General features: G+C 42.7%; 2 protein-coding genes across 8 annotated transcripts; both read left to right on the top strand.

Annotated features, from left to right (window-relative positions):
- The first annotated feature begins 351 nt into the window (after nucleotides 1–351).
- On the top strand, nucleotides 352–9,827 carry LOC110538018 (uncharacterized). 6 transcript variants are annotated; one of them, XM_090193079.1, is made up of 12 exons: nucleotides 446–620; nucleotides 1,572–1,685; nucleotides 1,761–1,889; nucleotides 2,440–2,965; nucleotides 3,067–3,207; nucleotides 3,287–3,406; nucleotides 3,500–3,637; nucleotides 5,043–5,252; nucleotides 5,365–5,460; nucleotides 5,691–5,730; nucleotides 8,457–8,511; nucleotides 8,665–9,827. In XM_090193079.1, the coding sequence occupies exons 4-12, from the start codon at nucleotides 2,954–2,956 to the stop codon at nucleotides 9,401–9,403; spliced, it is 1,551 nt and encodes a 516-aa protein (XP_090049205.1). In that variant the 5' UTR covers nucleotides 446–620; nucleotides 1,572–1,685; nucleotides 1,761–1,889; nucleotides 2,440–2,953; the 3' UTR covers nucleotides 9,404–9,827. The 6 variants fall into 6 exon arrangements, with proteins under 6 accessions (XP_090049202.1, XP_021480219.3, XP_090049203.1 ...); XM_090193078.1 differs by having other exon boundaries at nucleotides 5,688–5,730; XM_090193076.1 differs by lacking the exon at nucleotides 1,761–1,889 and having other exon boundaries at nucleotides 352–620; nucleotides 2,792–2,965.
- A 780-nt stretch (nucleotides 9,828–10,607) lies between these two features.
- On the top strand, nucleotides 10,608–13,729 carry LOC110538017 (cyclic AMP-dependent transcription factor ATF-4). Of its 2 annotated transcripts, none has more exons than XM_090193082.1 (3): nucleotides 10,608–10,912; nucleotides 11,750–12,160; nucleotides 12,358–13,729. In XM_090193082.1, exons 2-3 carry the CDS (start codon nucleotides 11,860–11,862, stop codon nucleotides 13,344–13,346), a joined length of 1,290 nt encoding a protein of 429 aa, XP_090049208.1. In that variant the 5' UTR covers nucleotides 10,608–10,912; nucleotides 11,750–11,859; the 3' UTR covers nucleotides 13,347–13,729. The 2 variants fall into 2 exon arrangements, with proteins under 2 accessions (XP_090049208.1, XP_090049207.1); XM_090193081.1 differs by having other exon boundaries at nucleotides 10,629–10,912; nucleotides 12,361–13,729.

Here is a 13,729-nt window from a genome sequence, read left to right as displayed (position 1 = left end):
TACATCCAGTGGAAACCTTAGGAAGTGCAACATAACCCATTTCCCACTGTGAATTTGACAAACCTCAGATTTCCCACTTCCTGTTTGGATTTTTTTCTCAGGTTTTTGCCTGCCAAATGAGTTATGTTATACTCACAGACATCATTCAAACATGGCATGCCATTCCCTACATAGTGCAGTACTTTTGACCAGAGCCCAAGACACAGAGTCATAAGAGGGGGAAATACACAGGGGAAGGGCTAAAGAGGAATGAGGAAATGGTTATCTGAGGAGAAACAGGTTGCATCCCAAATGGCACACTATTCCCTCAAAGGTTGCACTACTTTTGACCAAAGTAGTGCACCAAATAGAGAATAGGGTGCCATTTGTGTCAAAGGAAAGTCTATCTGAGAGCAGTGGTGCAAAGAGATCCATGTATTTTCTGTTCCCAAGCAGCAGTGAGAGCACACCTATTTGACATCACAAAGGCATAGGTGACAAAGACAGAGGCACAGACATCATTATCATCCATTCCACAACAGGTGTTAAGAGCATGAACATGCATGAGAGAGAAGTGTAAAGGGAGAGACTCAAAGAGAGGGAAAGACTGAAGGTGAGACGAGGCTGAAAGCATGACAACGGTAAGGTCCTACATTGACTTTGGGGAAAACATTCTGTTTTGATGGGGCAACATACAAATTATCATTAAGGATACATCTAATCCATAACCTAAACCTAACCAGAGTGACCGTTTACTCTGGCCTTACAAATAGCAGTGGCTTTTAGAGGATAATATGAAATTCAAGTCTAATGAAACAATAAAAGGATTGTAAAATCATGTAAAATGGTTTAGATTATGAAGACGTAAGACACTACAATATGCCAACCTCATGTACAGCCAAAACCTGCAGTGCCAAAATACCTATGACGTACAGAGTTGCATAATCGAAATTCCATAGACACAAAAGAAGAGGATAGTCCCGTAAAGGCGAAAGAAAGAAACCGGTCAAACCAGTGATATATTCATTATCTGAACTTAGCACATGTCAAAGCATTTTGATGGCTTTGACATATTTGACAATTTGCAGGCTTTTCAACATAATATGCAGTCAGAGAGACAGTAGTAGTTAGTTATAGATAACAAACAATCTTTCTATCTAAAAGACCAGTCAGTAACATAAATGTTTAGCAAGATTTGTTTTGAGTGTCATGTTACTGATAATCTGACAATGGTGATGGCCAGTCAAGTGCTTTTGAGCGACAGGAACTCTCAGGGACGGTTTGTTGTGAAAATTACATGGTCGGATATCCTATACATTGGTTGGCTGTTGTGTCATCATTAAAACAGCGCCAACTTTCAGTGTGAAACTGAAGCCTTAATCCAACACTATGGCTAAAAGCATTTGTCATTGCTCATAGTTAGATGTATCTTGTATTTATGAGTCATGGATGTTCCTCACACAGTAGACTTGATATCAGGGGGAAAGTGCAACATTTCAAAACAAAGCTCTCACTGAGGATTTGCCATGTAAAAAGACAAGCGAGAGTTTGCAGTGATTTGATGTTGTGGTTTCCCATCATTCTGCCCCCAGCCTCCTATACCCCCCAGGAAGTCATTCTTGGTGAAGTCGTCTACGGTCACCGGGTCCTGTGACCTCCCATCCTTACAGGAGGATTCAGATAACCAAGAGGAAAACGCATCAACGGTAAGGATGATGCCAGGAGGAAAGTTTTTCAAATGCTTCTTTGACAGTGTTACATTTCTTAATTGCGTTTGATAGAATGATAGGGACAATGGAAGCCTATGGAATAGCCAGACACCAGTGGCTGCAATGTCAAGAAGCCAGTCTCCCTTTCGGCCAAACTTTGTGACTGCTAGTGACCGGAGGCCTCAGATGTCAGAGCCCCAGGTGAGCAGTAGCCAAGTGAGATCAAATACAGGACAGCACTAAACTTTTCCCCAGGCTCAATTGCTATGACAGCATTAACAAGGTATGATTCAAAGACATGAAGAAATGCACCTTATACTGTCGTATGCAGGAGACCTGGGTTTCAAAGCTCTGGTTGGTCACAATAGCTACATTATCATTTCATTAATCCTAATTGGCTGTAACAGTAAAGTACTTATTATTCATATAATAATAATAATTTTGGGCGGATGCTTATATTTGTCCTGTTACACAAAAGTATGTAATGGAAATGTTTTACATTTTTTTGGTGCATATCCCAACTTCTTCTGAAACACCCGCAGAGAGTAGGGTCACCATTGTACAAAGCCCCTGCAACAATTAGAGTTAAGAGCATTGCTCAAGGGCAGTATGACTGATTTTTTAAATTTGTGTTTTACCTTTAGGTATTCAAACCAGCAACCTTTCAGTTACTGGCCCAATGCTCTATGACACAATAGTCTATATACTGTTTAACTGCACATAATTGTGACTTTGTGATTTGTATCTCAAGTCTAACAGAAAGAAGCCAATCTGTGTACAAAATCAAGACTCAGCCGGCATTACCCTGGTGTATGTCCCACTTAGAGCCCCTGGACAAGAGACAGAACCCAGGGCTCTCCCCCAGCTATGGCAATGTGATGGATATCCAGCTGAGTCAACAACACTCTTTCTTCTCTTGTGTTTCATTATATCTAGGTTCTTCTAATCCGTTTTCCTGTCAGAACCAGCATAGGAGATGCACGCACTGCTGTGCAGAGGCCGGGGCCTCTTCCTATTTTTCCCCCCTCTCAGTCTGGCTCACTGTGTTTTGGAGTTAATGTTCCAATTATTGTTGCTAAGTGATTTATGAACTGTTTTGACAGACCTCCAGTCAGACTGGCTCCCTAACGGACTATCAGAGCCCCCGTTTGAGCCCCCGTCCTGTTCGCCGTCCTCCAGTTCCTCCCAAGACCCATGGCACTCTTCTAAGCCCCTCTCCAACTGCAAGCGGGGACTATAACAATGTTGATCGATCTAAACTTGGAATGACTGAGAAGGTAAACCAAGAGGACCACTGAATAAGCCAGTATATAGTGTATACAGTAAGATAGGTTGAATAAAAAAATCTACCCACTACTCTTCTCTTGGTTTAACACAGGCCTTAGATGTGTATGGCAAAAATAAGCCCTCCCCTCCTCCTCTCCCAAGGCCTGTGAGACCCCCTCGGTCCCCCATGATGTCCCGCTCCTCTTCAGAGTATGAGAGGACTCTACCTGAAATGCACCTATTACAACCTCAGGTGAGAGAGAGTACTTCAAATTCATTGCAAAGAAGAAAACTGTCAATAACATATCTTTGCTTTCTATGTATTGGTATAGGATTCCATAGAACGAAAGCACAGTCAATCCCCTCGCCCTGCTCGACCCCCAGCTCGACCCAAATCTGAAACCCAGTCCTTGTATGGGGGCTATGACGTCAATAGATCCCAGAGTCCGAGGGTAAGCACCACTCATTATTAGCATCACTCAAGTAACTTTTTTAGGCCCTTATATCAATTCGCAACTAACATCGCCTTTGGGGTTTTTCAATAGCCCTCAAACACAGACAATAAGAGGTCGCCTCACCCTTCACGGCCCCCACCACGGCCAGGAGGGCCCCCCTCCCACACCCTGTCCCGTTCCCCCTCAGGGATCGAAACAACGACCACACAACTCCAACCCCTGCTGCAGGTGAGAGCAGTACATGCCCCTTGTCTCCAACTGGTGCTGACAGAAGCACAAACACATACGCACGTGGTGCAGTTCAAAGGATATAGTACAACATGTATTTACTGTGATATGCTGTCAATGCTTTCATCTGAGGTGAAACAGATACAGTACCTGTGTGACAGAGAAGTGTTCACAATGAAATGTGTGAAATCTCTATTTTGTGTTCCTTCCTTCCTGAAACTCAAAAAGTCCCCTCGTGGTTATGAAATGTACTTGTGTCTTGTTGATTTATTGTTATTGTTCACATGTGAAAACATGTGTTTTTGGAACACTTCCCCTGTGACATTTCATATGTGAAATCATATGCAAGTGAAATTTCAACTGTGAAATCATTTGCAAGCGTGTTTTTGGAACAATTCACGAGACCACATTTACACATGTTGTCACGTGTTTAGTTTCATGTTATTACATGTTGCTTTACTTGCTGTCACATTAACTTAACTTAAACACTTGATCATGTGAAATTCAGGTCGTTTTTCCGTAAGGGTAAGGACCATGATAGGATGTTTGTAAGATGTTCTCAAGACATTTGTTTTATCAGTCGTCAGGATGTCACGATGGTCCCAGATGGCCCCAAACCATTATAATAAAGTAATTATATGGTGGTTTTATTAGTAAGTGGTACACTGTTGAGCTGAAACATGACCCCACCTGGGATTTGAACTCACAACCTCTGGATTTGAGGTGCGCTGATCTTTCTGCGGCACCATAATGTCTGTAGCATTGCCCTTCACATTAATGACTTATAATAAGTCTCTGCACTTAGCAAAAGAGTGCCATTTGACCTGCAATTTTACTGAATCTGACTATTGTCTCATCATTGATTTAATTTATTTCTCTCAACAATTTGAGGTTTTACTGTTGTCTAATGTTCATGGGGCATATTATTGTGTTAAATGTTACTCCGGAATCACTATGCTAAATATAATAGTTTATATTGAGTGTATTATACAAAGCTGAGATTTACTTTGAAATCCAAAATGTAGTAATGCAGGTGAAATCAGTTATTGACACAGATGTGGTGGAGTAGCATAAAGATCATAATGCCATGAACCAAGAGCTTGTGAGTTCAAATCCCAGATGAGGACACTCTGAATAATGATTACAGAAAAATACAAAAATGGATGCATAAAAGTGACTGCTGAATGACTAAAATATAAATCAACATACACAATGTGTGTAAAAGAAGTAAGTTGAAAATCACTGGGTGTGTATCATAATGACTAATTTGGGTTTTCACAAAAAGGAGACCTTCCACATGTGAAACCATGTGTTTTTCTCCGTAAGGGAAGGCTATGATACTATGACGAAGTTGCAGCAATAGAGTTGCTTGTGTCTGTGAAACAAAACTAAATTCATTCCATAGCCCACCAACGGAAAAGGAGGATCTCCGCCTGCTCGTCCTCAACTCCCGCCCCCACCCTCGTTCACCCCCCCACCACCACCTGTAAATAAACCACCACTGTCGTATCGACCTACCACCATCTTCCACTCAGAGTCAGTCTACAGCGAGGTCAGCGAGGTTCAGGACCAATTATCTTATCTAGAAGTACTGCCTGATGAGAACACATTCCAGGTGAGAGACACATACACACGTGCCACATCGTGACAATAAGTGGATATAATCCTACCTACATTGTATTCAATAAAAATAATTACCAATGGTTTTTGTATCTCTATTATTTCAGTTCAACGCATCTAGCAGCGTTGACAAAACACAGGCAGCACCACAGTTCCAACCTGGTCAACGTTATCAGAACTATCAATTCAATAAGGAAGCAGAGGTACAGAGTGAAGTCTGAAATTATTGATTTGCTTTGTAATGATTGGGGGGATTTTCTATCCTTCTTTTGTACCAATGCATGCAGTACGTCCTATTCTCAGTGTCGAAGCCAGAGCCAGGCTTCACATGAGGTTTTCCCTATTTCTGTTGCTGTTCACCTGCATTATTAGATTATCCATCAATTCAATTTGACCTAAAAACCTATTTGTACCTATTTTTGTTTTTCAGCAGGAATTTGAAAATCTAATGAGGTGGATGAAGACAGTTGGATGTGAGTTAAACATTATTACGACAGATGTACAGTACCAGTCAAAGGTTAGGAGACACCTACTCATTCCAGGGCTTTTCTTTATTTGTATTATTTTCTGCATTGTAGAAAAATAGTGAAGACAACAAAACTATGAAATAACACATACGGAATCATGTAGTAACCAAAAAAGTGTTAAACAAAGTTAAAATATAATATATTTTAGATGCTTCATATTTGCGCCCCTACTGGATGGAAATTACAAATGTAATGGCTGTGCTCAATGCAATGGCACTTATAAATGTAGATCCTTCTAACACCCACAAACAGGGAAATCGATCCCAATAAAAGGTGTTATTACGTGCTCCACTAAGGCAGTTATTTATCTTATAACTTGTCATTGTGGTAAAAATTATGTAGGTAAAACAAAGCGCAAATTAAAAGTACGTATTTCAGAGCATCGTAGCACCATTAGGTGTAAAAACTTTACTTATCCAGTTGCGGCCCACTTCTTGGAGGCAGGCCACTCGATTTCGTCTCTGCGTTATATTGGCATCGAACATGTCACCCTCCCTAGGAGAGGGGGTGACCTTGATAATTAATTGTTAAAACGAGAGGCTGCCTGGATCTTTAATTTAAAGACCCTTGCGCCCTTCGGTCTCAACGTAGACTTTGATCTGAAGCCATTCTTGTGATTATTGTGACTTTGCCATTGTAATTGTGTTTAAACTTGTATAGTCAAATTAATCTATGATCATATGCTATCCATTTGTTTGTATGCTGTTCTTTGTATGACATTTTAATATTTGATTATTAACCAATGATATTAGGCCACTCCTGGCCATGATTACAGACACCTGTGTCTTTTGACACTATATAAACAAGTCATCCCGCAGTGTTTGTGATTATACCCTGATGAAGACAGCTTGGCTGTCGAAACGTTGGTATTACATTTTTGCATCTGAGCTCCAAGAGTGTGCGGCTCTCTTTTATTTTCAAGATTCTTCATAGTAGCCACCCTTTGACTTTTATTTTATATTTAACTAGGCAAATCAGTTAAGAACATATTTTTGATGACAGCTTTGCACACTTTGCATTCTCTCAACCAGCTTCATGAGGTAGTCACCTGGAATGCATTTCAATTAACAGGTGTGCAATGTAAAAAGTCAATTTGTGGAAATTCTTTCTGTCTTAATGCATTTGAGCCAATCATCTATGTTGTGACAAGGTAGGGGTGGTATACAGAAGATGGCCCTATTTGGTAAAAGACCAAGTCCATATTATGGCAAGAACAGCTCAAATAAGCAAAGAAAATGAAAGTCCATCATTACTTTAAGACATTAAGGTCAGTCAATTGGGAAAATGTCAAGAACTTTAAAAGTTTCTTCAAGTGCAGTCACAAAAACCATCAGACGCTATGATGAAACTGGCTCTCATGAGGACCGCCACAGGAAAGGAAGACCCAGAGTTACCGCTGCTGCAGAGGATAAGTTCATTAGAGTTACCAGCCTCAAAAATTGCAGCCCAAATAAATGCTTCACAGAGTTCGAGTAACAGACACATCTCAACATCAACTGTTCAGAGGAGACTCCGTGAATCAGGCCTTCATGGTGAAATTTCTGTTTTGAAACCACTACTAAAGGACGCCAATATGAAGAAGAGAATTGCTTGGGCCAAGAAACACGAGCCATGGCCATTAGACCGGTGGAAATCTGTCTTTTTGTCTGATGAGTCCCAATTTGAGATTTTTGGTTCCAACCGCCTTGTCTTTTGTGAGACAGAGTAGGTGAACGGATGATCTCTGCATGTGCGGTTTCCACCATGGAGGAGGAGGTGTGACGGTGTAGGGGTGCATGCTAGTGACACTGTAAGTGATTTATTTAGAATTCAAGGCACACTTAGCCAGCATGTCTACCAGAGCATTCTGCAGCGATACACCATATCATCTGGTTTGCACTTAGTGGGATTATCATTTGCTTTTCAACAGGACAATGACCCAACACACCTCCAGCTGTAAGGGCAATTTGAGCAAGAAGGAGAGTGATGGAGTGCTGTATCAGATAAACTGGCCTCCACAATCACCCTGACCTCAACCCAATTGAGATGGTTTGGGATGAGTTGGACCGCAGAGTGAAGGAAAAGCAGCCAACAAGTGCTCAGCATATATGGGAACTCCTTCAATGAATCTATTTCATTTATAAAGCCCTTTTTACATCAGCAGATGTCAAAGTGCTATTCAGAAACCCAGCCTAAAACCCAAAACAGAAAGCAATGCAAATGTAGAAGCACAGTGACTAGGAAAAGACTGTTGGAAAGCATTCCAGGTGAAGCTGGTTGAGAGAATGCCAAGAGTGTGCATAGCTGTCATCAAAGCAAAGGGTGGCTACTTTGAAGAATCTAAAATCTAAAATATATTTTGATTTGTTTAACACTTATTTTGTTACTACAGTATTCCATATGTGTTTTTTCATAGATTTGATGTCTTCACTATTATTTTACAATGAAGAAAATAGTACAAATAAAGAAAATCCCTGGAATGAGTAGGTGTCCTAACTTTTGACTGGTACTGTATTTCGTATTATTTTACAATACATTACATTGTATTTCATTCATTTTTAAGAAGAAAGAACATGCAACTGTTCTTCTGTAATTGTTGTACTGTTCTCAGCTGTCTATGATTCAATAGATGACCATATATTACTGAGGGATAATACATTTGGGTTGTAATTGTGCATGTGTTTCTCTTTCAGGCTGGGAAAACATGCCTCCTTCATTTCATGGCCTCAGTCTAGAGGATGAAGCCAGGTGAGACCAGACTAAACTCTTACTGTACACGTGGTTAATACACCATTTCAAGGATAGAGCTTTGATCTTACATCTAATACATGCAGGCATACCATTTAATCAGCACGTCTTTTATTAAATCTGTTTTTTTTTTAAATAAATCCATCCCACCAGGGAGTTCAGCCAGAGGTGCCTCTATGTGAAAAATGGCCTCCGTCTGTTCCACTGCCTGCTAATGAAGCGTAGCGATACCCTGCGAGGCCACATCACAGAGCTCAACGACCTTGCCGAGAAGCTGGACAAAGTGCAGAAGAAAACCAAAACCATGAGCATCGCAGGGGGCACCACGGGCGTAATGGGAGGGGTGGTGGCCGTTGTGGGGATTGTCCTCGCCCCCATAACCATGGGTGCCTCCCTCATAGGGACGGCAGTTGGGGCGGGCATGGTGGCTTCGGGTACCGGGATGGGCATCAAAGCGACCGTGGACAACAAAATCAACTCTGTGGACAGAAAGAGGCTGGAGGAGGTGGTACAGAAGTACACAGCTGAGATAGCAGACGTGGAGTTGTGTCTTTGCTTCATCCACAGTGGGATGGCTGAGCTGAGGCGGTATAACTTCCACAGGCTCCAGCATGCTGATCCTGAGGCCCTGCGGATAGCCAGGGTGGCGGAGGCAGTGCATCCTGGGTGTAATAAGTCCCAACAGTTGGGCATGAAGTCTAAGATGATCCTGCAAGGATTTGCCGGAGACATGGACCTGTATTATACTGACAAGGATGGCCAGAGGCTGAAAAAGGGCTCTGAGACTATGTTTGCCACCAGGATCCGTGGTGTGACCCAAGAGCTACAGGAGGAGCTCAATGAACTGCACCAAGTGTGGCAGACTTTCTTTCTAGCAGCCAGTAGATTTTGAGGTGTGTGTCTGCCGTCGTTATTGCAGTAAATGTCTGGCAATATTTTGGACACATGCAAGATATTGTTTTGTTTTTTTTGGGGGGGGGGGCGTAGGGAGGTGCTCATTTTTGAAGTGGGCTGCCCTAATGAAGCCTACATGAAGCCAGACTTTGCTGACAAATTGCTGAAATTTCAGCCCCTGTGAACAGCCTTGGTTATCAGTGCAAACTTGCAGTACTAATATTTGGGAGTCTCAGCCATGTACATATGCTGACAGTAAGTGGCTTTCAGATTGCAGGCCTGCATAGGACAAAGGCAAAGCAGCTGTACTGCTCGGTGTCCGCTGTTTTGGGCAGCTTTGCTGTATGGATTCATGTATGGATACAGCTTTGCTGTATGCTGTCATGCGATTTATGGTTTCAAATAAAGTATTTAAAATGTAAGAGTATGTGTGAAATGTTTTATTATGCAGTGTGTACTGCTGAGAATATCCATGGGACATTTTATCTATATCCTATTTGTGAATGATCTGAATATTAAAAAGGACAGCAATAAACTTTATTGAAAAGTTGTTGGCTCACATAAATGTGATTAGTATAAGACATCACAGGATGATTTCTAAAACTGGCCCCTGTTAACCCCCAATGTGCAGAATGATATGATTCCCAGTAGCTTCTATAGCCACAAAGTCTGATTCCACAGCCACCAAGTCAAAAATGTTGGTCTTAATTCAAATTGAGGGGTTAGGCATACGGTTAGCAGTGTGGATAGGGTAGGTTTAATATCAAATTTTAAGAAGATAATTTGTAGAAATAAGTGGGGTTTATGACTGTGGTTATAGAAGCTAGCGAGGACCTGTGGAAGGATATCCTAGGTCTACATCAACGATGTATATAAACCCTTGAAAGTTTACGCTATATAGTGGCTTTGAAGCCCCCGGTCGGCCATATTGGTACTCACCAGTACGCTCAGTCCGCCATAAGACTGAATGGAATTTCAATTAAATGTTTCAAGGACAAAATTACATATATTGAAGTATTTGTTGCTGTAGTTGAGGACAGTAACATTAGTAACCTCTAAAAATGTGACTAAGGAAAATGTTATGCATTTTTTCACTTTTTATTTGTATATTTATCTCACATAATATAATTTAAAAGTATGCATTAAGGTAATAGAATAAACGTGACAAAAATGAATGTAGACATTAATAAATGCTTTTCTATAAGTTCCAAAATCTGTTTTATAATGGCGGGGGTACCACGATGGGAGGCACGGAGGCTTCAAAACAGCGACTCCTATAAGTGTTCTAGTGTGTATATATAAATCATTGGTCTTTTGGGAGTTGTATATTACGCGGCGCTCTCAAAATGCGCCATTTTCCACCAGCGCCCAACAATATCAACATTCAAGTGACACCGCTCTCTTGAGCGAAATGGCAGTTTAACGGCTTGCGGCGGTCCTAGCAGCAGCAAATCCAACAGTGCATCAACCCAGTGCACTGCTTCAACTTCATATTTGTCAAAATGACGTAAGTATATATTTAAGGATTTTATTTGTAAGCAATTTGCTAGCTAACGTGAATCTGACAGCCCAATGACGCCAATGAGCTCGAACCTCAATTTATGAAGCTATTAGCCTGCTTATGTTGTCTGGCGAAGTATTTTCCAAGTACATATAGTATAACTTGCCGTAAGGTCGCCATTCGCCAGACAAATCCTTGGAATGACATTGGATACCAACGTCACGAGTCAGATCAGAGAATGTCACATTGTATTTCGTTCGGGCAAAATGGTCAGTGAGTAGTTTCATAATTACAGCGTTAGACATTGTCACCAATTGTTAAAAAATAGATGGTACGGTTTTATGGAATTTTCCAGGAATGCCAACGTGGCAAACAAAATGGTTCGTGATCTTTTTTTGTTGTTGAACAAAATGGCGATATAATCAGTGTTTAACGCGGGAGGGTGAGCACAAGTGTGGCTGTTGGTCAGGGAGGCGGAAGCCGCCATCTCATTCGCTAGACACACTTCCATTCTGACGATGGTTGCTGTGGAAACTGACCTCATTTGGCGCGTTTGCGAGTCACAAGACAAAGGCAGGGAGGGTATTCAGTGCCAGCGTTGTAAAATGGTAGGGGCAGTGTTGTGCACAAAACACATTACATATATAAACATAAGCTCAGACTTAATGTTTTTCCTACCCAATCAAAAATGTGCGTCCAAATATTACATTACACAACATAACACTGCAGACCATGACATAATATAAAAATCAACAAAGGAGAAAAAGCTAATTTGCCTACATTATGAGCTACTGTTTACATTATTACATGAACTCACCATGTCTAATCCTGTCTCTTTCCCAGGTCCCTTTTGGAAACCCTCAGCACTGCTGTAGTTGACAGCATAAAAGAATCGCTCAACCTCTTACTGCCGTACCTACCGTCTCAGATCCTAGTGACTGAACAACAGAGCTATGACCATGATGAGCTCACAGTTTGGCCTGGACGATATGGAGGCCCTACTCTGGGGGCCTTCCTCTCTCATGGCTGACCCCATGGGGTCGCTGCGCCACCAAGATGAAGTTGCCTCGATAGAGGGGGGGGCTTCACCCCTCTCGTCATCTTCCTCTTCTCCACTTCTTCTATCCCCCCCTCCCACTCCGCCGTCACTGCTCCTCCAGGAAGAGAAGGCTGAGGCAGACTTGCTGTCCTTCCCTTGGCTATCTGCTGACCAGCTAGGCCACACCCATCACATTGGTGCAGATGATGGGAAAGGTGAGGACCATAACATCCTTAGTCCTTCCCATGTATGTTCATATTGGTCGACAGTGTGTAGAAATCCATAGCGATTTATATTTGATTCCCATCTGTTTTTGCCGTATAGAAAAGGTAAGGACTTATCACAAATTGTAATTCCAGTGTATTACTTTAGCTATTGAGCAGCTGATTAACCCTCTCTTTGTCCTTCACAGAAGATGCCTTTTCTGGCATGGACTGGATGGCCGAGAGGGTAGACCTGAGTGAGTTTGATCTGGACTCCCTTATTGGTTCCTGCAGCCCAGACGGTTCCCCCAGCTCCCCTGAAGACCTCATCACTTCCTTTGAGTGTCCCATGGAGCTGGACTTACTCCCCCTCCCCACTCTCCCTACTCCCACGGACCTCCCCACCACCACTGATCCACTTCTCCCCCCGACCATGTTACAGCCCCAGGAAGACCCTCAGGAGGGGTTTCATTCACCTCCCCCCTGCGTCCCTGATGCCCAGGAGGAGCTGGAGATCAAGTCGGAGCCCCAGTCCCCAGCTCCCTCTCCTCCTCCCTCTCCTCCTCCATCTCCCACCTTCACCTTAGAGCTGGGCAGTGAGGTGTATGTCTCCGCGAGCGTCAGCGAGAAGCCGCTTCACCTTGAGGTTCCCCAGCCGGTCCCCAGCATTGTGCTGTCTCTCTCCCCGACCCGCATCGTCGTCCTCCTGGCCCCTAAACGGGAGGTCGGTGTGACAACCACCACTATCACCATCCCAGAGATCCTCTCTGACAGTGACAGCAGCTTCAGCTCCTCTGGTCAGCTCAACCAGCCCTCCATTGCCACAACTCAGTCAAGGTTCCAAAACGAGAGCAAACCGTACCCAACAACCCCCAAGTCTAGGCCACAACATCCAGACCAGCCATCCACCACCACATCGAGTGGGAAAATGAAGTCCTCCACTGGAGGACCCCCGAAGGAGAAGAAGCTCAAGAAGATGGCGCAGAACAAGACGGCGGCCACGCGCTACCGCCAGAAAAAGAAGACTGAGCAGGAGGCCTTGAGCGCGGAGTGCGACGACCTCGAGCAAAGGAACCACAAGCTTGCGGAGAAAGCAGACTCCATCGCCAATGAGATCCAGTATCTCAAGGACCTCATGGAGGAGGTGCGCCAAGCGAAGAGCAAGAAGGGCCTCGTGACCTCTAACTGTACTGTGTAACCCACCAAGTATCCCACTATCTAAAATCTATGCTTTTTAAATGCATGTATTGTATTGAGACTCCCAAAGCCCAAGTTCTATTGACCTTCCTGCCTGTCTCTTCCTTTAAGAGTTTGAGACTATTGTTCTTGTAGCTTGAGTTTGATGTAGTCCCTTATCTCTTGTATGAAAACCTATTTAAGTATTTTCCAGACAAACAATATTGACTTATGTAATTAGTCTGATCTTTTGTAGTCTGTCATCGTTTATCAATAGACGTGTCTATTGTTGTAGATGCATGTCTTAAATAGGCTCTGAAGCCTCTTATTCAAATGTACTTTTACTGTAGTTGGAATCATATCTAATTGTATTCCTTTTTTTTATCTATTAAAAAGTCAAATCCG

Source organism: Oncorhynchus mykiss, chromosome 12, assembly GCF_057628025.1.
Source record: "Oncorhynchus mykiss isolate SJ-2025 chromosome 12, ASM5762802v1, whole genome shotgun sequence".
NCBI classification, from domain to species: domain Eukaryota; kingdom Metazoa; phylum Chordata; class Actinopteri; order Salmoniformes; family Salmonidae; genus Oncorhynchus; species Oncorhynchus mykiss.
This window is presented reverse-complemented; position numbering and strand designations above follow the sequence as displayed.

What these genes read in the sequence shown, in the direction of transcription:
- LOC110538018 (XM_021624544.3), top strand. An exon ending in TGCACCTATTACAACCTCAG is followed by an intron (nt 3,208 to 3,286) that starts GTGAGAGAGAGT and finishes GTATTGGTATAG; the next exon opens with GATTCCATAGAACGAAAGCA. An exon ending in GTGGATGAAGACAGTTGGAT is followed by an intron (nt 5,731 to 8,456) that starts GTGAGTTAAACA and finishes TTTCTCTTTCAG; the next exon opens with GCTGGGAAAACATGCCTCCT.
- LOC110538017 (XM_090193082.1), top strand. Translation starts at nt 11,860, where the DNA reads ATGACCATGATGAGCTCACAGTTTGGCCTGGACGATATGGAGGCCCTA. An exon ending in TGGTGCAGATGATGGGAAAG is followed by an intron (nt 12,161 to 12,357) that starts GTGAGGACCATA and finishes TGTCCTTCACAG; the next exon opens with AAGATGCCTTTTCTGGCATG.